General features: G+C 52.1%; 1 protein-coding gene across 6 annotated transcripts in view; it reads right to left on the reverse strand.

Annotated features, from left to right (window-relative positions):
- RGS3 (regulator of G protein signaling 3) overlaps window positions 1–27297 on the reverse strand; it is a 76827-nt gene that overhangs the window by 28567 nt on the left and 20963 nt on the right. For 2 of the 6 annotated variants that reach the window (XM_083434707.1, XM_083434705.1), the window contains exons 7-18: window positions 26410–26478; window positions 22817–22877; window positions 21461–21551; window positions 19245–19324; window positions 12754–12835; window positions 11942–12047; window positions 11044–11395; window positions 9927–9966; window positions 6322–6509; window positions 4515–4598; window positions 1785–1896; window positions 608–651 (exon numbers count right to left, since the gene is read on the reverse strand). In XM_083434707.1, coding sequence (XP_083290833.1) covers window positions 608–651; window positions 1785–1896; window positions 4515–4598; window positions 6322–6509; window positions 9927–9966; window positions 11044–11395; window positions 11942–12047; window positions 12754–12835; window positions 19245–19324; window positions 21461–21551; window positions 22817–22877; window positions 26410–26478 — 1309 coding nt within the window. Of the gene's footprint in view, window positions 1–607; window positions 652–1784; window positions 1897–4514; window positions 4599–6321; window positions 6510–9926; window positions 9967–11043; window positions 11396–11941; window positions 12048–12753; window positions 12836–18013; window positions 18238–19244; window positions 19360–21460; window positions 21552–22816; window positions 22878–26409; window positions 26479–27297 lie in introns of those variants that run through there. The other 4 variants (XM_083434710.1, XM_083434709.1, XM_083434708.1 and 1 more) reach the window with 3 other exon arrangements.

Here is a 27297-nt window from a genome sequence, read left to right on the forward strand (position 1 = left end):
CGGCATTGCAAAAGTGGAAGAAGAGGGAGTTGGGAAGGGTAGCTGAGTTTCCATTCATCCATTGCTCTGGAAAGTGTGGATTAGGCTATGTTTCCCTTTAAATCCCCTTTAAAAGGTGATTAGACTTTCTCCCTTCTCCTTCATTTCCAGGGACTCCTGACTGAAGAAAGAAATCCGAAAACAGAGGCTCATCCAGAGACACAACAGGCTACCTCTTCCGAGGGAGAGAGACTGCTGATCCACACTTCCGTTAGCCCCCTGTGTAGGAAGCCTGGGTCCTATGCTTTCCAGGCATGGGTCCAAGTGGTTTTGCCTTTGCTCTGTCATTTCCCCCTGGAAAACCCACTTTTCAGAGCTAAATTGGTGCAAACATATATCCAGAGAAAACCCAATTGACATTTGCTTCAATTCAGTGGTAAAATGAGGCTTTCCCGGAAGAGGTTTCCCCAGCCAGCTCACCTTCTGCCCCACCCCCACCCCCGCTTGGTTTTCTGGAGGACCAGCTTCTGCCCCAAACAGGTGGAAGTGCTTCAGGCGCTTCAAGTAAAGGAAGCATTTGGAAAGGGATTACAGAACACAGTGTGGTTGTGCTCTGTTCAATGCTCACCTCGGCCAGGTAGAGGATGCAGAACTTCAGATCCTCTGAGGAAGCTGCAAGTGAAGCAGATCAGAAGAATTTAGCTTTCCCATGACTCCCACAAGCAAAATGCTTTTTTCTTCCTGGCAACTGAACAACTGAATTTTGCTTCCTATCTGCTCTTGTTTGCTCTCAGCAAAAAGGAAAGAGATGGAGAGTTTCTCAGCCCTCAGAAGCAAAGCTCTCACATATGCAGAGACAAAGAAGCTGCCTCAGGCAGCATCACAGGAGCTCGGCTCCGGCACCTCTCAGGTGGGCGCCATTGCCATTCTAAGAGAATAAGGGAGAAGTTCACGATGAGCTCCAGCACCTCTTTTCCTAGAAAAACAGCACCGGGCATGACAGGCAGAGAGAATTCACACAGCCTCCTAATACTTGGTTTAGCAGGTCAGTGCTAAGTCCTGGAGAGACAAAAGGAATTCCTTCTACGCTCAACTCAGTCCTGCGATTGCTGGCCACAGCCCTCGATCACAGGCTGGGGTGGGCCTTTATGGGAAAGAGCTGGGTGAATACAGGGTGGGAGAGGAGAGGTCTGTCCATGGTTGTGGGCCATGACAGCCGCTTGCAGGGAGACAGGTCTGGGTGAAGCCTCACCGAATGACACAGTCCTTACCTTATCTCTCACCCTAAACTTGTTTAAATAATATTTGGGGTGGGAGGGGGAGAGAAATCATGTATATCACCTTGAGTTCCGTGAAGGAAGGCATGATTTAAAGCAAAACGTAAATATATAAAAATAAATGGAGCCTCCATGTACTTAGGCAGCATACTTTGAACCCCAGTTGCTGTAAAGCAGGAGTCAGCAACCTTTTTCAGCCGTGGGCCGGTCCACCGTCCCTCAGACCATGTGGTGGGCTGGACTATATTTTGAAAAAATAATAATGAACGAATTCCTATGCCCCACAAATAACCCAGAGATGCATTTTAAATAAAAGGACACATTCTACTCATGTAAAAACACGCTGATTCCCAGACTGTCCGTGGGCCAGATTGAGAAGGCGATTGGGCTGCATCCGGCCTACCCCTGCTGTAAAGCAATCAGGAGAGGACTGCATATCTTTGCTCTCAGCCCACTTCCTGGAGGAGCAGAGGTGCCCTGACACCTGCAGGTTGTGTCCTTTCTTAACCCCCTGCTGCCACAACTCACCTTCTTGCACTCTGACATCCTTCAGGTAGAGGGGGTTTCGGAGGACATTGCACCGTCCCGGCTCATCCTCCTTGGTGAAGAGCAGCAAGTCTGAGTAGATGAAGAGAGTCACCTGGGCAAGGTGGGAAGAGGACAGGGGGGTCACCTGAGGCACGCAGGGCCACCAGCTCTGGTGGAAGTGGCAAAAGGTGGGAGAATAAGCCAGGCCTAACACTGGGCTGAGCTGAGCCGAACTCCTGGGTGGGGGTGCAGATCAACATCAGATTGATCAGCGGAGGGCAGGGATGGACAAGGACACATTCTGCACAGGTCAGCCAGGAGGGGGTGCTGTGTGCCTTTGTGTGTGGCACCACCCACTACTGGCATGCAACTCTCAGGAGACTGGTAAAAAATACAGTGGTGCCTCGCAAGACGAAAAGAATCCGTTCCGTGAGTCTCTTTGTCTAGCAGTTTTTTCGTCTTGCGAAGCAAGCCCATTAGCGGATTAGCGCTATTAGCGGTTTAGCGGCTATTAGCGGCTATTAAAGGCTTAAGGGATTAGCGGATTAGCTGATAAAAGGCTATTAGCAGCTTAGTGCCTTAGAAAAAGGGGGTGGGGAATGGAAAAAACCCCCAGGAATCACAAGACATTTTCGTCTTGTGAAGCAAGCCCATAGAGAAATTCGTCCTGCGAAGCACCTCCAAAACGGAAAACCCTTTCGTCTAGCGGGTTTTCCGTCTTGCGAGGCATTTGTCTTGCGGGGCACCACTGTAAATAAATTACTTGCCCCCTGTTTTATATAAACCAAATTCTTGCTAAGTTCTCGCTTCAACCCTACAGTGGATTGGCAGGCCAAAGAGCAATTACTTTTAATAGAACTAGGAAGAGCATTTGCCTATAAACTCCCCAAGTGAGTTGTTAAGCTGATTGACTGATTGATCCATCTGACGGCCAGCGTACAAAGGAGGTTGCCAGGCTAGGTTTGGGGGATCTTCTGAGGCTTAGCTTCCAACTATCTGTCCCTGAACGTGCAGCCTCCGCTTAGCATCCCAGAGGCTCCTTCCCACAGCCCCGATGGCATTGTCAGGAGGTTGCCGACACAAGAGCCCCCTGGACTGTCCTTCTCTCATCAGAGATGGTAGGGTGCCAGGCCAAGGAGCCAAGAGCACAAGGGCCTCCTGTAGCACACAGCAGCGGAAACCCGGGACCAAGATCTCAGCAGATTGTGACTACAGGAACCACCGTCAAGTCTAGACAGGATGTGGCTCAAGCCAGAATCAGGATTCGGCGGAAGGACTGGCTTTGGCATGGCTCCCTTCACGGCCACCCACCATCTTCTCCCCACTCTTAAAGAAAAGAATCCTTTGGTGGCATCTTCAGCTCATTTCCTTTTACCCCCTTTCTGAGCAAAGCCCTGGAAGCACCTGAAGGCCATCATGCCAGAAGCACCATCCCAGTTTGCCCTCTAGGGACATACAACGTACATCACAGACAAATTCAGGAACAATACCAAAACCACCATCTTTTCCCTCTGGGAGAGAAGACACCAGCCAAAGCCCCCAGCCTGCGCCAGAGGCAAAAGCAGGCAGAAGGCAAGTGGCCCAAAGGGAGATCCACACCCCACAGAAGGCGCACCCACTTCCATGAAAGGCCCGTTTCCTGCCCTGGCTCTCCACTCGCAGGGCCTCCTACTCCTCCTCGGAAGAGAGGGGTGGCGGCCATCCTCTCCCACTCTGTCATCAAGAAGTGCCTGCCTGCAGTGTGGCTCCTCCTGGGCCTCATGGCTCTTGCATGCAAGGGGTTGGGGTGGATTCCCCACTTCCTACTGGAAAGCCCTCTGCATGCAGGAAGCAAGCAAGCAAGCAAGCAAGCAAGTGCCTCAAGACAAAGGAGTCCACCCCCCTGACACACTGCCTATCTACATGCGGGGAATTTCTTTCTTTTTTAATGTGGGGTGGGGGAAGCATACAAATGTGAGTACATTCAACATTAGCAGAGATGGGCAGACAAGCTGGGGGTTAGAAGAGGTGGCAACCTCACCCCCTTCCCCGCGAAGCTTCCAGGGGCAGCCTGGTGCACAAATGTTTGGTGGGCAAAGGCTTTGCCTGGCATGGGGACAGGGAGGCAGGAGAAGTGATGCCCCTCTGCTTCTTCTGCTGTTGCAAAATGTCCAGGGGCAGAGCAGTGTTTGTCGAAAAAAGTGCCCGGTACAGCCCAACTATCTTTGAGGAGCCCCCCAGCAGCCACAAAGAAGGGTTGGCAGAGACAGACCTGATGTGCAATGCTTGGCACTGCTTGCTGCTGGGTGGCTAATTCCTCTGCACCCCACCCCACCCCGAATTCCTGCTTCCGGTCTCCTTAAGAGGATCTCAGCAGCACACAGAAATTGAGGAGCCCACCAAAGAATCCTGGAGCTGAAGTGGTGGCTGGAGCTGTCCCCTGGGCTGGTGCAAAGCACAGCAGCCGGACCAGGGAGGAGGGTGAGGCTCTGGCCTTGGGGAACCAGCACTCAGCCCAAAGACATGTCAGACCTCTTAAGCCCCGTTTCAGTGCTTCTGCTGCCAAAGGAGTGGGGGCACATTTGCCCCAGCAGATTCCCCACTTTGCCCCATCTTCATGTTTCTGGAGATGGGCTCCAGCATCCCGCTGACAGCAGAGGAGGCAAGAGGGGGCCTTGGCTTCCTTTGCCGTCAGCAAGCAGACACCACCTCACACAATTCACCAACACCAACAAGCGCCCAGAGCCTCACCTTGGTCGGTCTGTTCCGTGTCTCGTGAAGGAGAAGCTCTTCTGACAGCAGCAGTGTCCGGGCTGGATTGCAAAGGTCCAGAGGCTGAAAGGAAGAGGAGGAGGAGGAGGAAGAAGAGAAGGAGGGAGGCACACCTGGGACGTGGGTGTGAAGAACAACGCCAGCCCCCTGAGTGCCCCACCAACCTCCTCTTTGCAGAGAGGCTGGGAAGCCCCTGATAACAAACCGGATCTTGCAGGTGGAAAGTCCAGCAGAGGGAAAGCAAGATGCCTTTGAGGGCTCGGTGTGGGCGGGCCGGGCTGTGTATGAGTGTGTGATGGCTCCTTGCAACCCCAACACCTACATCACACACAGGAACTATAAAAAGATCTCTCACACTCTGCCCCTGTGTGTGGTTATCACTCTTGAGCTGCAGCAGCCACAACAGTGACTGAAAGCGATCAGGGGGAGCATGGAAGAGGCATGTGGGAGGCAGGAGATGCTTGCTGTGAGTGTGGAGGCCACAAGAGAGGAGAGGCGAGAGGCCCACAGCTGCCAGCCACCAATGGCCACCAACGCTCTTCTCTCCCAGCTCCTATCTTCAAAGCCCCTGAACATCTCAGGGTGAGGCTGGGCACAGGGAAGATCCTCCCTTGCCAAGGTGCACAGATGCAGCCACGCTGGCCATTTCTGCCCATAGCTATGGCCACATCAAGGTTCGGGGAGGGGGTGGGGAGGCAGGAGGCTAAGACAAGTGCATGGAGGGTATGGCTCCCAATGGCCACTTGCCACACTGGCTCTGTTTTGCCTCCACGGTCAGAGGCAAGGGCACCTCCAAATGCTGCTTGCTGGGAGTGCTGCTGCTGCCACTCTCAGGCCCTGCTTGTGAGCTTCTGGTTGGCCACTGCGAGAGCAGGATTCTGGCCCAGACTGGCACCCTTGGACCCTTCCTAGGGAAATGCTGCAGGACTCTGGCGGAGGAAGGGGTCCTCACAAAAGGATGCTCCACTCCACAGCCATGAAGGCTCACTCTGAATCATTCAGTCAGGGCTAATTACCCTGCTTTTTATGTCCTCATAGTAGGTCCACACTGGCCGCATTCTAACTCAACTTTTAAGTTACTGGTCCCCAGGTTTGTTTGTTTTTTAAAAATACAAACCTCCCACCTCCCTATTTCCCCACAGTTGCTTAAAGCTGGTTCTCCCGCATTATCAAAGACCCTTACCCAAGGGCCACCAAGGTGGTGCCTTCCAGATGCTGTGGACCACAACTCCCATCGTCCCTGCCCAGTGGCCATATTGGCTGGGGCTAATCCCAACCTTATCGATGGCTATGAGTCAGGGTGACTAGACGGAGCCTCCACATGAAGAAGCAGGGATGCCACAGTGGCTTGGGGAGGAGCAGCATTTACTTACTTGCTAAATTTATAGTTGCCCCCTAGAACAGTGTTCCCAGGGCTGCCTCAAAGGAGAAGAGGAAACCAATTGACAACAAAGCAATGTTGCTTTGAGCCCTGGCTGGGAGCTTCCTCTTTCGGAAGAGGGATGCTAGCTTGGGCAGCCCGTGGCTCTGGCCCAGCAGCTGCAGCAGGGCTCTGAGCCTCCTCCTTGGTCTTCCTTACACCTATCTCCCCACAACGATGCAAGTCCCTCTTCTCCTTCCACACCCCACACCCTGGCTTTCGTACTTTGGCCGATAGCACTTTGTGGGAGGCAGCACACAGAGAACTGTTTTACTGAGGTGGTAGTACCGAAGCAAGAACAGCAGGGACAGGAGGAAGTGCCCATCCAGCAGAAAGGGTTTCCCTCCCCCATCGCCCGAGACTTACCTGCACAAAGATGGGGAAGACCAGCACTTTGGGGGCCAGCGTCACGTAGGTGCCGTAGCTGGAGTGTGGGATGCCGGGTCTCACGAGGGTGCAGTTCTGGGGGCGGCTGCCACTGTGGCTTTTCATGGTCTGCACTGTCTTCATGAGCCGGGACTTCTTGCCCTGGGACCCGCTTCTGCATGGATTGCCTGGAGGAAAGGGGGGGAGAGGGGCAGCTTATTGTTCCCTCTGCTGCAGGACTGCTGTGGTCACAGCCCTGCCAGAGAGACCACGCTAATTAATTCGTGTAACAACATTATATACTGCCAACCTAGCAGTTCGAAAGCACACCAGTGCAAGTAGATAAATAGGGACCACTGTGGCGAGAAGGTAAACAGCATTTCCATGTGCTCCGGCTTCCATTACGGTGTTCCATTGAGCCAGAAGCAGTTCAGTCATGCTATCCACATGACCTAGAAAGCTGTCTGTGGACAAACGCCGGCTCCCTCGGCCTGAAAGCGAGATGAGTGCCGCAACCCCATAGGTGCCTTTGAGTGGACTTAACGGTCTAGGGGTCCTTTACCATTTTACCTTTACTGCTTGACTGAAGTAAAAACCTTGTAAGAACACAAGAAGAGCCCTGAAGCTGGATCAGGCCAAAGGGGCCCCCTCTAGTCCAGAACCCTGTTCTCACAGTGGCCAACCAGGTGCCCCAAAGGCAAGAAGCCCACAAGGAAGCTGCCTCCCCCCAGAGGTTTCCAGCAACTGATAAGGACAGCCTTATTCCCCACGGATTTGTCTAATCCTCTATTAAAGGCATCCAAATAAACCACAAAACAGTTTTTAAAAAAACTATTAAATTATCAATAAAGAATTAAAAACATTCAAAAGATCATTAAAACCAACAGTGCACTAAAAAGAGATCAAGACACAGATAAACTTTCTGGATCTTTGGGTAGGCTTGTCTAAGCAAAAATGTTTTAAGGAAGCACCGGAAAGCATACAGCAAAGGCCCTGCATGATGTCAATAAGCAGGGAGTTCCGAAGTGTAGGTGATGCACACTGAAAGACTGATTTCTTACAACTGTGGAGCGAGTATTATGAGGCACCTGTAGCAGTGCCAGTTCTGCAGATCAGAACGGCCACGTGGGCCATTACCACTCAGGGGTTATTCCCACTTTCTCTTGTTCTGTTGCTCAACCCGGTCAGGAAAACTTCTCTCTAGCAATCAGTCAGAGCAAACGGCAATTCGGGTTTTCTCCTGTTGCTCTGATTCAGTGCTAAAGAGCGGAATTTCCCTGGGAAAAGACCAGGCAAAGGGGAAACTGCTCAGTCTTGTGCCTAGAAAGCCCAGGTCAAGTGGAAAACTGCCCAGCCCTGTACTTTCTAGGCACAGGACAAGTGGAAGTGTGGATGAGCCTCCTGTCCAATTACCAGCATCTGTCAGGAGCCTGACTCAACCATCAAGATTCATCAGGAAACGCAGTCCCCTTAAGTACATGGCAGCCTTTTCACTTCTCCTGGTCTAGGGAAAGGCATTAAGAAGACGGAGCCCTGCCAGGGAATGGGAGATAGCCAAGGAGCCGGGCCCCTGCCACGGTCCGGATCCCCCTTCTACACCTCACTCCCCCAACAGCTTGGTTTTGTAAGAGGAAAAGAGGCCAGTGGATCCCTTCACAGAACTCTCCATGCCCAGCCCAACCCTAAAACACTGCGGAAAGTAGTGAGTGGGAGCTCAAGTCCACCAGCACAAGAAAAATCCTCCCCCCATTCTGCAGCTTGCAATCACCTTAAACACAGCAGGGGAAGGATTACAACGCGCACAGCCCAACCTGATGCAGGTTCACTCAAAAGTAAACCCCACGATGCTCAAGGGAGCTTACTCCGCAGCATATAATGAACTGAGTGTGCTTTGGGCTGCAGCCACCATCAGGTCTGGCCAGAAGAATAGAAGCCCCTGCAAGGAACACAGGGCAGCTTCCCCTCTGATGGGCAAGCAGGAGCAGGAGGCAGAGGGGAGGGCAGATGCCACTGACCCTTCCCAAGAGCAAAGTGCCCAGACTAAACCTTGTGCACACCCCGCTCCACACTTCTGACTGGTTTATTTCTCTCCATCCGTCCCCTGTGCCTGCTCAGGGCGTGACGCTTTCCAAGAGTCAGTAGGAAACGGAGCCTCGCGGAAACGGTGAGTCAATCCGGCTCATTGTTGGCCAGTCGCTTTGGCAAATTTCCTACGTGGCTGCTCCTGCCACAGAGGACTTGGAAAACAACACCGCAGCTCAGCTGGTACCGTTTCCACCAGGGCCTCTCTGTTCCCAGGCTGGCCTGATCATGAGAAGAGTGGCCCCCAAAGCCCTTTCTTCACCTGCTTTCATCGCTCCCACTTTTACAAGTGTTGACTGTGATGATTTGGGCTAAGGATATTGCCATTGCTGGGTGGCCAATGTGGAGCCTCTTCAGTCTTGGGGTGCTCAGGGCCACACCTGGGGGAATATGCCCGTGTTGCTGGCAAGGCATCTTGCCCTCAGCTGCCTTTCCACACACAGCAGGCCCCTTGTAGCTGCTCTGATGCTGCCCTGGGAAAGGCAAACATTCAAGAGCCTGCCTTGGCACCAGCGCAGCAGCCTCCCTGACCTCCCTAGTCCCCCTGAACCCAAACACTCCTGGATGCAGATGGGGAAGCAGATAGGGCGGCTCCAAAGTAAACAAACTGGACCATTCCACGAGCTGTTTGGAAAGCGCTTGTTTGCTCTCAGATAAACAATGGTCTGTACCAAGTCATGTTCACTGGCAATGGCTTGGAAGCCGCCACTCTTTGCTGCAGAGATGGGGAAAGGCCTCTGAGACTCTAGGAGGGGGCAGTAATGCTCAGTGGGTATCTCTCGAACAGTGGCAGGCAAAAAAGCACAGCCGTTTTTACAAGAGCCCTGCAAGGCAGGTCGGCATTATCACCCTCTCTGTAGTGACGATGTGGGTAAGTGGCCATGGGGGGAGTGAGTCAGCAGGTGACACGAGATCTGAAGCAGGGACTTCCTGGCTCAGAAACCCTCTATAGAGCCCCCACTCTTTGGCCTGGCCCAGCCCAAGGTCCTTTCCTCGCATGCAGCCCTTTGCAATTCCACCTCCCCCCACCCTGCATTCCCAGGAGTGAGTTGCTTTAATGGACTGCATGGATGGAGGCTCTGGATCCCTGCTCTGCCACGAAGCTCCCTGGGCGACCTCCCTGGAGCCAGGCCCTCTGATCTCAGGGCTGCCACAATAACAAAATTGGAGCACCTCCCCGCCCCTGCAACCTCTTTTGCAGAAGGCTGGGATGCACATAACTCCCAAGAAGTAATGAGATGCAGTTTGCGAGAAGGCAAACCTCTGGGGACTCCGGGAGCCCAACCAGCTAACAGGCTGCCAGCTGCAGCTCCCAGCTTCTCTAGAACTCCTCTCCATTGCTCTGTGCTCTAAACACAAGAAAAGAAGCACAAAAAGTAGTAAAAAGAGGCTCCCTAAGATTTGCCTTCACTGCTCCACTTAATATTCTGCTGCCTCAAGGAAAGCAAGACCTCCAACACAGAAATGAGCAAAACCTGAGACACAGGGAAGAATGGAGCTAGAGCCCCTTCTCACTCACTCACCTCCAGGGGCCTTGCCTTCCGGGTAGATGGGCCTCAGCACCTGGAAGACACAAGACAGGAGAGCCGGGGTTACCTCCTCCTCCCTGCTCTCAGAAGACACTGTTGGGCTTGGGAAGACCCTGCAATTCTAATGCTGGATGCAGTATGTAGCATCTTGAGATCTCAGCCTTTCTCTTTTTGAAATATAGGTCAGCACTGTTTGGGACAAGATGTCACTACCCAGGAAGAACTATTCTAGGTAGTCCATGCACAGTCAACATGCTCAGGTGGGCAACTCAGACCCAACCAAAGAGGGGAGCAGCAGCAGAGAACTATGATGGGATGGAGGGCCAAGGGCCCAGCAGCATCCTCTGGAAAGACAGCACCTGAACTACTGCATTTCAGCCTGCAGGGCGGACTCAACACATGAACTTCTCTTTGCTATAAAAGGAATTCCTTTTACACAGAGAGCAAATGTGCCCGGGAAAGAGCTACACTGCAGTCTGACCTCCAGGCTGACATACAATTCTCTGCATGCAGGCATTCCTCTTCTGGAGCATCCAGCCACCCACAGCCTGTTGTCCCCTGCGGGACCAGTTGTAATCATCTCATGAGCGGCTTCTGTGGATGAAGGCCTTGTATTTTCACTTCTGGCAGTGAAAGGGGTTCCCTTCCAGGCAACCTGCTTAATGAGGTTTCATCCTGATTTGTTTGTGGGGAGACAATGTTGTATTAGGCCAGGCATGGCCAAACTTGGTCCTCCAGATGTTTTGGGACTACAATTCCCATCACCCCTGACCCCTAGTCCTGTTAGCTAGGGATGATGGGAATTGTAGTCCCAAAACGTCTGGAGGGCCAAGTGTGGCCATGCCTGTATTAGGCAAATGCTACATCCCACCCTCCCAAGAACACATTCTTACCATTTTGCTTATCGCAAAGGGAGCAAGCCTGTTTGTTTTGCAAGAACTCCCAATTTCTCAGGATGTGACTTAATCCCACATGAAAACAATGACAATCTGGGAGACTCTGACCGGCCAATTGCACTTCTTCTGAGAGGAGAGTGTGCAAGTGGAGGATTTCAGACCAGAGAAGAGGCGAGATGAGCCACCTGACCAGTAGCCAACCCCTGCATCCATACCTGGCCTCCTGGATTGAGCGGCGCCAGGATGATGTAGTTCTTGTCGCCCCCGCTCGTTGAGGGTGTTCGGGAAGGGGAGGGCATGGTGTGCTGCTGGGAGACCTTCCCAAGCTCTGTGTAGCGCTCCCAGCTGTTGAGCGCCAGGCCCTCGTTCCCACCGTAGACGATGTGGCAGCTCTGGCGATGATCGAGGTGTTGGGAGCGCAATGCACTGTTCTTCTCTCGCTTGTTGGGCGGTGACTGCAAGTCGTACGTCGATTTGCAGGACGAGCGGCGGATGACGCCTTCTGGGCCGGGTCTGACCCGAGGGACTATGCGCCAGACCAGCACGATGATCTCGCGGGAGCAGTTCCTGTAAGAAATAGGATTGGCATTGACACAGATTCGTTCTTGGTGTCCCCCCCCCCTTTCTGCCCTGTCTCTCCCACCCTTGCTTGGAAATCATCAGGCCAGAGCCTTCTCCAAAACAAGGAAGGCTTTGCCTGCTGATAGATGAAGGGTTCTGAGGAGGCTCCTCCTGGCAACCCTCCCAAAAAGCACCTCAGATCTGGCAAGGTCTGGAGCAGCATGCAGATGCTCTTCCAAAGGTCTCAGTAAAGGAAAATGTGGGAGGAAAGGTCAAGATGGGAAGGGCCACAGACAGACCCATTCTCAAGATGCTGCAAGGGAGGTCTTCTCTCTGCTGGCCCCATGACGACCATAAAGTTTTTGCAACATCTGCACATCTCCTACATGTCAGGCCTTTGCCAATGCCTGGGTGTTTCCCAGAAGCAGCCCTTCCATACTCATACACAGGCAGAGAGACCCCTCACTCTCCACCCATGCACACAACCCCGAGGGATCCAGGGATCCTGGTTCCGCCCCTGCAATTCCCTCTCCACACGTGAGTCATAGTCACCGGATCTCGTGGGCCAGCTCCACGCACTTCCAGCGCTCGACAGGTTGCTCATTGAGTTGGAGGATGGTGTCCAGTTGCTGCAAGCCAGCCTTCTCTGCTGGGCCACCTGCAAAGGGTGGGGTGGGAGAAACAGGGCAAGTCTGCACTGCAGGTAAACCAGTTTCATAGCCTTTCCCACCAAAGCAAACTTGGGTGGATGAGCACCTAGCAGTTTGGAAGCCAAACAGAACTACTCAAACATAGGAGTTAGGAGAATCCCTAGCATTCCTAGACAGGAAGGGAAACAGGGAAAGCTGTGCACGTTTCTGTGTTAGTCCAAAAGCAGACCCTGCCAGCTTCCAGAGCCGAAATAATGCTGAAGTCAGAAGTCTGCAGGCTGGAGCCATGAGTGGCAGGAGAAAGTGGACCTGTGTTGTGTAGCGCACGGCCAGCCTGCCACTCCCTAGACCAGGAGGAGAGTGCCAAGAAGAAGAAGAGAAGAAGAGTTTGGATTTGATATCCCGCCTTTCACTCCCTTTAAGGAGTCTCAAAGCGGCTCACAATCTCCTTTCCCTTCCTCCCCCACAACAAACACTCTGTGAGGTGAGTGGGGCTGGGAGACTTCAGAGAAGTGTGACTGGCCCAAGGTCACCCAGCAGCTGCAGGTGGAGGAGTGGGGATGCAAACCCGGTTCACCAGATTACGACTCCACCACTCTTAACCACTACACCACACTGGCTCTCTGGCCAAGAGGCAGGAGAAGCTGGAGCCCAGAGCCCAGCCCCTTTGCAAAGCGAACTAATCCACCATCCAGGCACCTCTGCTCTCCTTACCCGAGTCCACTGCCTGCACACGGACAGGCGAGTCACAGCAGATGGTGAACCCAAACCCATTCTTGCCACGGGGGATTGTGATCTGGAAAGAAACAACGAAGTTATGCCTTTTAACAAACAGCAACAGCTGCCCCTCGTGCATTCTGCATGAGTCGTATCTGTGCAGCAGGTGGGGAAAGACAAAAGGGATGCATGCACACTCACACTCTGCACATGCTCACGGAACCCCAGGAGAGGGAAGCGGGATCTCTTCCACGAGCCCGAACCCCAAGCGCACACCCTGCAACTGTGCCCACAGCCATTCTGTTCGGCCTTCACAACAAGAAAAGCCCCCCTGGGAGGCATCGAGCCAAGTGAGTCCCCCGGGGTGGGCTCAGCAGGCAGCCACGGGTGGGGAGCACTTTCCCCTCTCCTTGAGCAATGAGCACCAGGAACTTTCCACTGGCCACACGTGGACAGGAAGCTGAAAGGTTGCGCTGATCTTATCAATCCCTACCTTAGCCGCCTCCACCACCACAAAGAGGAGGAGGTTATTTTAGCCTCACCCACATCCGTTGCCACAGGGAGGATAGAAGCACCACAGCAGCTCTCCTCAAAATAGCATTGTGCCTTCAGGCTGAAGGGGCTTTCCAAAAGCCAGGGCTTGCCAGGCCACTAGGCAGCGTGGGCTTCAAAGGGATTTGGTCCCCAGCAGAAAGGGCTTTCAGCCGCCTCAGAGACTACAGGTGCCTGTGGGCCGCTGAGTCAAACCAAAAGGGTCCTTAGCCAGGATCCTGTCACCACTCACATTGTACCACAACAGGAGCATGGATGCTCCCCACCCCACCCACCAGCTGCACACCCCCACCAGGTAGCCCCACAGGAGATGTGCCAAGGTCATAGAATCATAGAGTTGGAAGAGACCACAAGGGCCATCGAGTCCAACCCCCTGCCAAGCAGGAAACACCATCAGAGCACTCCTGACATATGGTTGTCAAGCCTCTGCTTAAAGACCTCCAAAGAAGGAGACTCCACCACACTCCTTGGCAGCAAATTCCACTGTCGAACGGCTCTTACTGTCAGGAAGTTCTTCCTAATGTTTAGGTGGAATCTTCTTTCTTGTAGTTTGGATCCATTGCTCCGTGTCCGCTTCTCTGGAGCAGCAGAAAACAACCTTTCTCCCTCCTCTATGTGACATCCTTTTATATATTTGAACATGGCTATCATATCACCCCTTAACCTCCTCTTCTCCAGGCTAAACATGCCCAGCTCCCTTAGCCGTTCCTCATAAGGCATCGTTTCCAGGTCTTTGACCATTTTGGTTGCCCTCCTCTGGACACATTCCAGTTTGTCAGTGTCCTTCTTGAACTGTGGTGCCCAGAACTGGACACAGTACTCCAGGTGAGATCTGACCAGAGCAGAATACAGTGGCACTATTACTTCCCTTGATCTAGATGCTATACTCCTATTGATGCAGCCCAAAATTGCATTGGCTTTTTTAGCTGCCGCGTCACACTGTGTTGAATAAGATCGGGCCCAAGACAGAACCCTGTGGCACCCCACTAGTCACTCTTCTCCAGGATGAAGAGGAACCATTGATGAGCACCCTTTGGGTTCGGTCAGACATGGTCTGACATGGAGCCAGCCCTGTGCATCCTCGTCATGACCCTGGTGCTATTTCCTCATGATTTTAGTTTTATTCCCTTCATGACAGTGAATGCTGCAGAAGACAAAATCTGGATTCAAGATGCCTTTAACAGATTGGAAAACTGAGCCCAAACTAACAAAATTAATTTCAATAGGGGTAAATGTAAGGTGCTGCACATAGACAGAAAGAACCAGGTGAATAAATATAAGACTAGGTACACCTGGCTTACCAGTAGCACATGTGAAAAGGGTCTAGGGGTCTTAGTATAGAATCATAGAATGGTAGAGTTGGAAGAGACCCAAGGGTTATCTAGCCCAACCCCCAACCCCCCCCCCCCCCCGGATGCAGGAATCTCAGCTAAAACATCCCTGGCAGGTGGCCATCCAACCTCTGCTTAAAAAACCTCCAAGGAAGGAGAGTCCACAACCTCCACTGTCAGACAGCTCTTACTGTCAGAAATTTCTTCCTGATGATTTGTCGGAATCTCCTTTCTTGTAACTTGAAGCCACTGGTTCTGGTCTACTCTGGTTCGAAAGGCTACTCTCCAAAGCAGAAAAACCAATCTTGCTCTCTCTCTTCCCTGTGGCAGCCCTTGAGATATTTGAAAGTCGCTGTATCATCTCCCCTCAATCTCCTCTTTTCCAGACTAAGCATCCCCAGCTCCTTCGACCGTTCCTCATAAGGCTTGGTTTCCAGACCCCTGATCATCTTGGTTGCCCTCCTTTGCACAAGTTCTAGCTTGTAACATCCTTCTTAAATGGTGGCACCCGGAATTGGATGCAGGTGTGGTCTGACCGAGGCACAACAGAGTGGAACTATTACTTTCCTTGATCTAGACGCTATACTTCTGTTGATGCAGCCTAGAACAGCATTAGCTGGCTGTTGTTTTTTGGTGCGGGATCATACTGTGGACTCATGTTAAGCTCATGTTAAGCACCCAATAAGCTCAATGGCCCATGAGTGCAGGCAGAGGCATCTTGACTGGGCTGCCGATGGGAAGAGAGGAAACCTGTCTGACCACAGACACTGTTCAGACTTGGACTTGCATCCCCTGTGGAGCCTGAGTGGTTCCAGAGATGACTGTCTCTTGCGTATCCTGTTTGACCAGCAAAGGGGAAAGATCTGCCCTTCCGGTTCCCGAGGAAGACCCCCACTAAGAGCTCCTCCACCAGGGCTTGCTCAAAGGAGGAGGGAGTCTGTTCAAAGGGGTTGTGGGACACTCTCTTCCTGCTTGGGAGCAAAAGGGCAACTCCCTGGTGATTCTGCAGAGGTCCAAGGGCAGTGCATGGGCCGTGCCACAGGGTGGTTTGAAAGACGGGGGGAAGGAGCCATAGTCAGAAAAAGGCAGACAGAACGACCATAGGAAGTTGGAGCCCAAGTTCCCTGGTTGAAGCATTTGTGGGCGGCTTAGCGGAGACAACTGAAAGGATTTAAAGATTACATAAAGCACACCGGTAGTAGATGGGGAGAACGCTTCCCTCTTTCTCTCAGGGCCACCCAGTGGAAACGGACCAGCAGGAAAAATGACTACTTCTTCACACGTGTAATTAGCTTGTGGAACTCACTGCTCCAATCTGTGATTGTGGCTACAAGCTTAACATAGCTTTAAAGGGGAAACTAGTGCAATTCATGGTTCTATCACAGGTATAGAGAGCCTCCATGTTCAGAGGCAGTCTATCTCTGAATACTAGTTGATGGAGAGCAAGCCGTGTGGGTGAAGGCTGCTGGCTTCATGCACTGTTTGTGGCCTTCCTGGAGGGGCAGTGGCAGCCACTTGGCCAGTCACTGTGGAGAGAAAGCAGAAGACTTGGCTGGGAGGACCTAGCGGATCCTCCTCTGCCCAATCCAGTCAAGCTCTGAGGACCCACTTCAGCAAGAACAAAAGCATGCCAGCCTTCAAGCCCCACTTCATCAGGAAGAATGAAGAGTTAAGTTTCACATTGTACGTTCTATCCACTAGTTATCAACACAAACTACCTCACGACAGCAACCTGAAGAGAAGCCAAGCCAAGTTTTCCCCTGGGCACAACAGAGGAATCACAGAGTTCTTCTTCCACCCTATAATAATAATAGTATTTTTATTATTTACACCCCGCCCATCTGGCTGGGTTTCCCTCTTGAACTGACCTGGAAAGGAGTTCTGTATAACTGGAAAGGCTGCACCCCTCTAAGCTGACAAAGGCCACAATCCTACACACACTTCCCTGAAGTCAACGGAGCTTACTTTTGAGTAGCCTGCAAAGGGTTGCATGTTGATACGCTGCCTCCCTCCTCCTCCTCCTTTGCTTTATTCAGGGTGTTTTAGGGTAGGAGATTTGTTTGCATCAGGGCAAACACACAGGGCAGCTTTTGCCCTATTTAGCTGCTGCTTCATCTTTTGGAGATCCATGGACCTGATGGAACCTCCTTGATGCCCAACTGGACGCCAAGGTGCCAGAAAGAGGTGGGGGACCTAGATGAAGCGTGGGTAGCTCGCCCTCCCTCCAGGTCACAATCTCATCACTCCAAAGCCACAGGATCAAAAGGTTCAGAGTGAAAGACCCCTCTGCAGGAGGCATCCCACACACCCACACACCGCAAGAGGCATCCTCAGAGCACAGTGTGGCAGAAGCAGGGCTGCCCCTTAGGAACTCACTGAGGGGAAAGCTCCCAAGAAAGGCTGCTTGGACACATGAGGGGAGATCAGGCGGTCCAGTTCGTGGCTGGCTGGTAATAAGGGCAGCTAGCAATGGGGCACCTGTAGTCAAAGGCAGCATCCCTTTGACTAGCAGCCACTGGTGGAGACAAACAGAGTAAAGCTGGATTCCTACCACCCTCCACCACCTGCTTGCCCTCCTTCCGTGAGATTCCCAGGAGCCTCTTGCTAGACATGGGATGAAGGCAGCATGTAAGGCTGGGAGGGGGTTCCTTCTGAACCCTCAAAAGACAATTCTCTCTCCCTCCCTCTCTCTCTCTCTCACACACACACAAACAACAAGACCAAATCAATATGCAACAAGAGACGGCGCTGTGCGGTTGAGCTCACTTCCCTGGATCGAATCTCACTTCAGCTACGAAGCCACCAGAGCTGCCACCCCGTGCATGGTGACTAGGGCACCAATTCAATGGAAAGCAGTGAGGCTGACTTCCCTGAGCCAGCCCACCTAGGACTGGGCTGTCAGAGGCCTCTCTCAACAAGGGAGTGGTGAGACTAGAAGAGCCTGGCTGCAGCTGGATCAGGTCAACTGGGCCCTGTCTAGCCCAGCCTCCTGTCCTCACAGGGGCCAAGCACAGGATCTGAGTGCCACGGCAGGGCTCGACCCCCTTGGGATCCCCAACAAGCAGCATTCAGGGGTATTCCCTGCCCTGACAGGGAAGGGAGAACACCCATCCCAGGGTCCAAGCCTTCAGATGATGCAGGGACAATCAAGGAGGTCACCCTCAACTCCTCTTAGAAAGCCCAGTCAGCCACCCAGAGGAGTGGGGCAGGTCCACAGAATTATTCAGCCCTGGCAGGGAGAAGTGTGGGCCCTTCTCAGCACCAAAGCCAGTTCCGTGGGGTGCGGCTCCCGTCTCCTCTCAACACACCCACTGGAGAAGGCCACGCTCCTTGAACCTCGTGCACACCTGCTCCTGGGTTCGCATGTAACCGACCTGCCGGTAGCGCTGCTCCGAGCACACTCTGCACAGTCCGCTGAATCGGCTCATGTCCGCGGCCTGGAGCCTTGCGGCCGGACCAGGCAAAGCTAAACCATTCCCCGCTCTCCCTGGCGAGCGCAGAACAGAGGCCCCCTGCCTGCCTGCCTTCTGGCAGCTGAGAATAAGCCTCTGTGATCCTGGCATGGCCGCCCATGAGAACCCAGGAGCTGCTCAGCAGAAGAATGGCAGGAAGCCACCCCTCACCTCCCGGGCAGCTCTCACTGCCATGTGCTGCTTTATGATAAGCGGAGAGGCTTCCTGAGAACTCGAGGGGAAGAGGGAGAGGGGGAGAGAGAGTTTGGAGTCAAGCTCCTGTCAGCTCTTTCACCCAGGCGGCCTTTGTTCACCGAGGCAAATCTCCCCGGCACACAGACACGGCCCAGGTTCTCACAAACAGTCAGAGGATGTCGGAGGGGGCCTTCCACTAGTGCTGTGCAAAAGGGCGGGGGGCTTACATTCACATTCATATGGGGAGAGTGGAGGAGAAAGAGTAAGGACTGCAAGTAACCAAGGAAGGAAAGAAGATGCCCAGAAAAATCTCTCTCTATAACGCTCTCACACACAAGTAAACTCTTTACTGATGGGGATCCGCAAATCAGAACAGTTCATGGCTAGCTGCGAAAGAGGGAAAAAGCAACCCAACAGCTGAGCCTTCCTAAGCATGCGAGGGAGGGGCAGCCGGCTGACTCCTGTCTGCCTGTGCCCATTAGAAAGGAAAAGAACAGATAGTGGCGACTGTAGTGAAATGGCTGGCATCCGCCTGTCTCAGGAGACAATGCAGGAGTGTGCCTTTGGGGTGTGGTCAAGCAGGGGGAAAGTTACAGCGCCTGCTGTGGCTGTAGAGACTGATACAGGAATGCTGCCAGGGACGTTTCAAGCTTCCTCTCCTTCCCAGCAGGCAGCAGCATGCGAGGGACATGAGGAAAACACTTGCAGAACTGCAGGAGGGAGGGTGCAATTTGCAGCAGGATTTTCACTGCAACAGTCCTCCTGCCTGTGGGCAGGTGAGGGAGGACGGTGAGGCACCCCAATCTCCTCAACTTCATTGCAAAAAGCACTTTCTGACTGGCTGCCCCCTTCATGGGTGTTTAGCAGGAGCAGCTGAATATGATCCAGGCATCCACTCACTCCCTGCCCTGGGAAAGGCAGTTGTTGAACCCGGCCTCCCACACCTGCATGCTCCTACCTTGAGCTGCTCCATGTTCTCGTCCTGCTGCTGCTTCCCCAGTAACGCCACTGCCGCAGCTGGCCTGGCCAACATCAGCTCTGCAAAACAAAAAGGAGGAATCTGTCCATCACCTCTGCAGAAAAAAGAGGGAAGGCCTGACCTCCCTGTACTGAAATATCCTGCTTTACATGCCTAATGTCCACTGAAGCCGTCGGAACGGCTTCTCATTATCTGCGCAACTTGGGGCAGACTTGATCCTGGGGGGCAATGGAATTAGACACATTACACACAGACTTTGCTGTGGAGAGCTATGTAATATAGGAGTCTCCTCCTCTCTGCCCTCTTCCACCCCTATCACAAGGGTGAGAGTTTCTGCTATTTGTTACTAGCGTCCAATGGTTCTGCAAAATGTACCCATATGGCTTCCAATAATAGGAATATTTAACCCTGCAATAATAAACCTAAGTGGGAAATAAAAACAATGCAAAAATACAAAACACTGCAACGCAGCAGCGCTAAAACAGCTATAGTAATAAAGTAGAACAATTCTTTAAAGAAGCTGGTTTTTCTTTGGTTATCTTAGAGATTTGCATACTGCCACTCATCAGTTGACCCCAGAGTGGTTTACAACAGGAGCTTGCTGGCTTAAAAACAACCACAACAGCCACCTCTCTTCAATTCCTGTCCTAAAACAGGAAGAGACGGAGTCTGGCAGATCTCCCAAGGGGAGGCATTCCACAGTTTTGGACCAGCACTGAAAAGGCCTCGTTTCCTGTATTTGCCCACCTAATCTCCCGCAAAGATGGGATGAAGAGCAGGACCACAGAATAGGATCTTAGAGCATCGGCAAGATGTTTATAAGAATATTTAGGAACCTCCAACTCAAGACAGTATACAGGAAAATCATTAAAGCACCCTAAAACTTTAAAATCTTAAAATTACAGAACCATAAAATACTGAACAAATGACCAACTATTAATCAAATTAATTTACTGAAATGCTTGGTGGAATACAGGAGAAAGGAGAGTAGGGAAGAGCAGGCAAATCAATGGGCAAATGGATATTCTGATACAACTCAACAGCGCCACCTAGAGCACCGGCGACTCTCACCCCTGCTGGGGACCTGAATGGACAGCAGCCCACTATATGGTCTCTGAAGAAGCATCTCCAGCGGTTGAGACCTCCGAAGCAATGCCTCAACTGGCCTGAACCAGCCATGCCTCTTGAAATGTCAGAGAGGTGGAATTTTGGGGTTGGCCAAAACACAATATTGCAACGGGGTGGTGCTGTAGCTGAGTGGGCAGAGCACCTGCCTTGCATGGGGTTTGATCCCCAGTGGCACTTCCTGGAAAGATTGGGAGAGAGACCCTGCCTGAAGACCTGGAGAGCGATTGCTGCCAGTCAGTGTGGGCGATATTGAGCGACATGGACCCAAAGGGTCTGACTCTGCTTAAACCAGCATCCTATGTTTCTCTGTATAGCAACCAGTGATGTCAGAGGTGAGGCCTGTTTTGCCACAGAGCCAACAGGCAGCCTGTCTTGGAAGAGAGACCCGCCAGTCTCAAATGCCCATAAATTTGTAAGATTTTACCTTCAACCTTTGCCTTCCTCCAAACATCAGAATTCCAAAGATGCTCCGCAGGGAACTCTGAACATGTTCACCTGCTTAAGCAGGTGAAATGCAACCAGCCAAGTTGGACTGACTCGTAACTGTTTACAGTGGTACCTCGGTTTACGAAATTAATCCATTTTGGAAGTCTGTTCTTAAACCGAGGCATGCTTTCCCACCATTCGAATTCCGTTCTTAGACCAAGGTAAAGTTCGCAAAGCAGGACACTATTTCCAGTTTTGCGGAGTTTGTAAACCAAATCATTCGTAAACAGGTTTGTTCTTAAACCGAGGTACCACTGTACTTACAAGCCTGTGTTGTGTGTGAAAAATGTGCAAAAGGGCTGCCCAGGGACTAGCCATTTTCTGAGTGATTCTTTGTTCCTCCAACTAGGCCAGACGGGGCATGTGCATTCTGGTCGTCCAAGCAGACTGGGGGGGGGGGCAATTGGCTCCCCCTGCAGCAGCCATGGAGGCCAGTCTAGAGCAGTCAAGGCAGGCTTGCCTGGGGGTCTTTCCCCTGCACAGTGTCCACAAGCTCTGCAACAGGACCCCAGGGGAAAACACATCCCTACCACCTTTCCCCCCTTGAGGGAGGCCCACCAGCATCTCCCAGAGGGACCCACCTCTGCTCTGTTTCAGCCGCCGTGTAGCTGCCTTCAGGTGCTTTGTCCTGCCCAGGTCTTCCCCCAGTAGGTAGTACCATCCGCAGATCTCCTGCAGTTAGAAAGAGAGTCAGTAGAAGGACGCTGTAGGAGATCCTAAACTTTTCTGGATTTAGAAATCCCTTCCCAGCTGTGTTGTTATTTGCTAGCAAAATGCACATCACTGTTTGTGTGCATGTGAGCTTGTGAGCACAGACCCCACCCCATCATTAAAGAAAACCAAGGTAGCACCCGCCCCATTTGCAAAGCCCAACAAAATCCACCTGGGAAACCTTATCTGTGTTCTGTTCCACAGCCCAGCTGACAGGACAGCAGAATGATGGGAGGGAATAAGAACCTGCTCTTGTGCTCATGTTCTGCTTGCAGGTTTCCTGCAATAGGCACCTGGTGGGCCCCAGTGAGAACAAGATGCTGGACTGGGTGGCCCACTGGCCTCACCCAGCAGCTTCTTCTTATGTTCAAACGTCTCCAAGCCTTCAATCTCAATCTTTGAAAAGGGGATGTCGCTGAACCCCAGTTGCTGATCTGCCTTGAGGATGAACATCCCAATTGGCTTCAAATACTTTTCTTATTAAAGTCACTATAGATGTTTGGAAACTGCTGCATGTGGTTTATACATTTTTATTTTAAAGTTGGCAGCAGAGGGCAGCACCCAATCCTCTGCCCGCAGCTCTGACATGCATTTGGCTGCTGGTGGACAACACATTGTCAGCATTCTCTGCTCCCCAATTTATTTTATTTTAGGTTGTGTTTTTTTTAAAAAAAACCACCTAGTTAAGGTTGCTGTTGGTTTAATGGGGTGTTGTTGTTTATTGAAGGGGAGCCAATTTCAGGGGGCGTGGGGGTGGGAGTGAGAGACGAGGGCCTGGTCAAAAGCCCTGCTGTGCTGGCGGGAGACCTTGTTCAGGGCTTCCTCTAAGGGATCTCATGAGTAGACTCCCACCCAGGGTTCCATTTAGGCATCACGACTGCATGGAAATTCCACGTTCAGAAATAGCAAACTAGTTTTTGAAATGGGGGGATTTCAGTGACAGCACACACCAAATCCCACCACTATAGAGAGGGAACTGCATGCCCTGCAACAGGCCCAGGATTCTCTAGCCTGCTTTATACATCTCCCCACCCCCAATTCCCTGTCCAGCTTGGGAAGACGTCAGCAACCCTCCCCACCCCCGTGAGGCAAAGACTGGTGTGCTGCTGCTGTCACGCCTCATCTCATTAAAGCATGACAGGGACTTCCTTCTCCTTGGGACAATTAGCTGTGCCACAGCTGTGTCCCCACCGCACAACCCAGGAGGGTGGGAGGCTCCCCCGTACCTTGTCTGGGCTCAGCAGGGTCTTCACACCGAAACTCATGCAGCCGAGGAGTTCGCTCTGCCTGTGGGGAGAAGGAATCCCGAAACAGAGTCATAGAGATCAGGGCTGCCGCTGCTCCCACGGCTCCTGCTGGGGGCTCTGGCCATTTTGTCTCCAGCATGGGAGCCTCCCCTGCAAGGAGATCTGGGCATTGAATCAGAGTGAGGAGACACTTTGGTCTGCACCTTCCAACCTCCTCACACACCTGGCTGGCCCCAAGTGACGTCTTTTGGACATCACCAGGCTCCGTCGGCCATGCAGGTTGGCAAAGTCCCATAGAACACAGGAAGCTGCCCATGTGCCCCGTGGCCTCACTCAGTGAGCCTGGTGGGGACCCTGGAGAGGAAGAGAAGGGGGTATCCCCCCCCCATGTGTCTGGGTGGAGAAGGCAGCTGCAGAGGACTTGCCGCCAGCTGAGGCAACTTTGGTTGGTTGTAAGTCGCTTTGGGTTGCCCTGGGCAAGATAACTCAACTAACAAATTGAATAAGGAATAGGAACAGGAAAAGAGGAGAGCGCAAAATATGGTCTGAAGCTCAACATCAAAAAAACGAAGATCATGGCCACTGGTCCCATCACCTCCTGGCAAATAGAAGGGGAGGAAATGGAGGCAGTGAGAGATTTTACTTTCTTGGGCGTCATGATCACTGCAGATGGTGACAGCACCCACGAAATTAAAAGACGCCTGCTTCTTGGGAGAAAGGCGATGGCAAACCTAGACAGCATCCTAAAAAGCAGAGACATCACCTTGCCAACAAAGGTCCGTATAGTTAAAGCTCTGGTTTTCCCAGTAGTGATGTATGGAAGTGAGAGCTGGACCATCAAGAAGGCTGATCGCCGAAGAATTGATGCTTTTGATTTCTGGTGCTGGAGGAGACTCTTGAGAGTCCCATGGACTGCAAGAAGATCAAACCTCTCCAGTCTTAAGGAAAAAAGGCCTGAGTGCTCACTGGAAGGACAAATCCTGAAGCTGAGACTCCAAGACTTTGGCCGCCTCATGAGAAGAGAAGACTCCCTGGAAAAGACCCTGATGCTGGGAAATATGGAGGGCACAAGGAGAAGGGGACGACAGAGGACGAGATGGTGGGACAGTGTTCTCGAAGCTACCAGCATGAGTTTGACCAAACTGCGGGAGGCAGTGGAAGACAGAAGTGCCTGGCGTGCTCTGGTCCAGGGGGTCACAAAGAGTCGGACACGACTAAATGACCAAACAACAACAACAGGAATAGGAATAGGAATAGTCAGCTGTCCCAAAGAACTGGACACTGAGGGTATGGGAAATGGAGCCTACCACTGGATAGCTCAGTTGGTTAGAACTCAGTGCTGATAACACCAAGGTCGCAGGTTCAATCCCCATATGGGACAGCTGCATATTTGTGGGGTGGGGGGACTAGATGCTCCTCAGGGTCCCTTCCAGCTCTATGACTTGAACGCCAGAACCAGCAGCTTTAAGGTTCTCCTGTCCCGCACCCTGCTGCACCCAGTATCTGTCAAAGAGCTCCCAATGGCCAGGGGGCCTGCCAAAGCCCTAGAGCTCTGTGGAAGAAGGGTCTTGGCTAGACCTGCTCTGGGGTAATGTAAGAGCTCAGTTGTGCTCTGCTGGAGCACATTACATAACAATGCATAGGAAGAGCCCGACTGCTAGAGCACACCAGTGTGGGTTGATCCAGCGCAGGGTTTTACATAAGAAGAGCCTTGCTGAGTCAGACCCAGAGCCCAGTATCCGCCCCTCTGAAGCCTCTGGGAAGCTCATTAAGCAGGGCTTGAAGATGACTGTCTGCTCCTGTTGCAGCTCCCCAACAACCAGGACTCAAAGGCAGGCTGCCTGCAAGAACAGAGGTTCCTTGTAGCCATTGTAGCTGTTCTGCTTCTATATATGCTGATAGTAAGAGCTGTTCAACAATGGAAGGGATTCTCTTGGGAGGTGGTGAGATCTCCTTCCTTGGGAGTTTTCAAGCAGTGGTTGGATGCCCATCTGTCATGGATGCTTGAGCTGAGATTCCTGCATTGCAGGGGATAGAACTGGGTGACCCTCAGGGTCTCTTCCAACTCTACAATTCTATGATCATTTTAGAAAGGTTTCAGGCTGCAGGGGCTGCTGGCAATGTCTAAGGCCCACGGCCAGCCAGAATAGGTAAGCCATGCTGGACTAGCCGGGGCTCCCTGTGGCAGCTGGGGGTAGCCATTCAGGGTTCTGGGAGGGATGTGGCCGAGTCCAGGGGCCACCATTTTCAGGTGAGATTCAATCCGATACCAGAAAATTCAGATTGCAGAGTTACAGTTGGTTGGGAGCTCTTGCACAACAAACTCACTTGCACAAAAGATAGGTTTTTCAATGACAAGGAAAGTGTAGGATGACAAATCAGAATGATGCATGCTTCATAAACATGAGGTACTAGCAAAACCCCAATGCGCTGATCCAACTCTCTGATGCTGACATGGTTGGAGACGCAATTCTGGTTCCATAATGGAAAGGCACAACAGGCAGAGCAGGCTCAGTGGATGGGGGCACCTATCTGCCACTCACTTTAACACCCAAACTAGCAGATGCCCTCTCATTCAGCCACAAACGCTTTAAACATTCTCTCATCCTTTAAATGCTGAGCATGTACTATCTTTTCTTTAGTTAGTTAGTTACAACAGCCAGATAGAGTTCACCCCAAAGCCTGACACTTGGTGATGATGCCTAGAATTTTAATGTGGTAAAGTAGGTATTATTATTTTTTTAAAAAAACTGGCTTTTTTAAATATCTGGACAAGGCTGAACATTCAGTTACAGTTATGTCATTCGGTGGGGAAGAACACGGGAGATATTTATTCAGTGTCAGAAAGAGGCGACATGAAATTCCAAGACGAATCTTGTCAGCGACACTGTTAATTCATCCTGCAGTTTCTATAAATACCAAATGGATTTATGTTTTCACTCTCTTTCCCTCTCGCACACTGTTCACTATCAGATTACACATACAGATGACATCACCACCATCATCAAAATGTCATACCACTATGGTGGCTTACAAAATAAAGGAATGAAAATTATTTCCAGTAACACAAATCAGAATCAGGTCAAACCATCTCAGCAAACAGTCACAGAACCAGCACAGGGAACACAGATGAACAATTCTCTGAAGAAGCACCATCTTCATCCGTCTCTCAAAGGACAGCAGGACGAACATGCTGAGCAAACTTTTATCCACAGGGAGGGAGTTCATGCTCAGCATTGGGGGCTGTGGCAGAGAAGCCCCTGTTCCTTGCAGATGCTAATCTACCCCTTTGGTGAGATGAAACAACACACACACACACACACAATCTGCTCACAATTCCTTAAATGCTGGGGGCAAGGCAGAGTGCCATAGGAGAAGCTGGCCCTGAGCTAGGCAGGAGGACCCTACTCTTCCTTCAGAGGCCTTGAGCCGAACCCTGAGTCATGTGACTCTGGAGCCAATCCCACAAAGGCTACTCACACTCAAGGGAGCAGCTTCTGCTGCAACACCACTCCCATGACAACAACCAAAGGCTCAATGGCGTTGTAGTCTCACAGCTGCATCTTCCTTACCTGGAATTCCTTGGTTGGTTCCACACAGTGACCAGCAGGCGCTTCCGCTCATCTTCCTCTGGCAAAGGGCTGGAACACAAAGCAGAAAGGATGCGACCATGAGCCCCTGGGGGTAGCAAGGACCACATCCCAACTGAGGCTTCTCCCTCAGGCCCTCTCACACTAACTTGGCTACCTGTAACAGAAATCGAGAGCTGGCCACAGCTTATGGATGCTTCTGATCTGGGTACATATTTTCAGCTCACATTATTTATTCCAATCCAACCCCCTCACCTAGCTCTGTCCTCAAAGAGGCTGGCCCAAGGGGACGGTGTGCTTGAGCTGAGGAGGAAAGCCAGCGTCCCAGAGGCACAGGAGTTCAGACAGAAATTAACAAGCACCATGAGAAGAGGATGCATGTTCACCAGCAGCACCAGCGCTGCTGCTCAAGACTGAGAATCCAGCCCAGGAAGTTCACAGCGCTTGCCCCCGCCCCCACCAGGCAACAGCACCCTTGGAGAAACCCTTATTACCTGGTCCAAGTCCCCCCACGACACCAAGGGCAGCTCAGAGCCCCGAAGAAGCTGTGTAGTTCAGAAACTCCAACAGTGGGGAGGGCAGGAGCCTAGCGCTTGTGTGTGTGTGTGTGTGTGTGTGTGTATGAGCACAGGCTGACAGTCACAGACAAGCCAGCTTTGTGCACAGGGCCGAGGCATTTGAGCTGCAAGAAAACAGCAGAATAGTGTCTGTCGCTCTTCATCTCATGGCAGCAGCTCCCCATGCGTGAGGCAAGTTGTGCTGAGGCATAATAGCTGACAAGAGATTGGGGGGGGAGGCGAGGAGAGAGAGGGAGGGAGGGAGGGAGATTGAGAGTCAGAGAAGCAAGGCGAATCCTAGCACACTTTCTTT

The sequence above is a fragment of the Podarcis tiliguerta genome (genome assembly GCF_965153285.1).
Source record: "Podarcis tiliguerta genome assembly, chromosome: 1".
Taxonomy (NCBI): domain Eukaryota; kingdom Metazoa; phylum Chordata; class Lepidosauria; order Squamata; family Lacertidae; genus Podarcis; species Podarcis tiliguerta.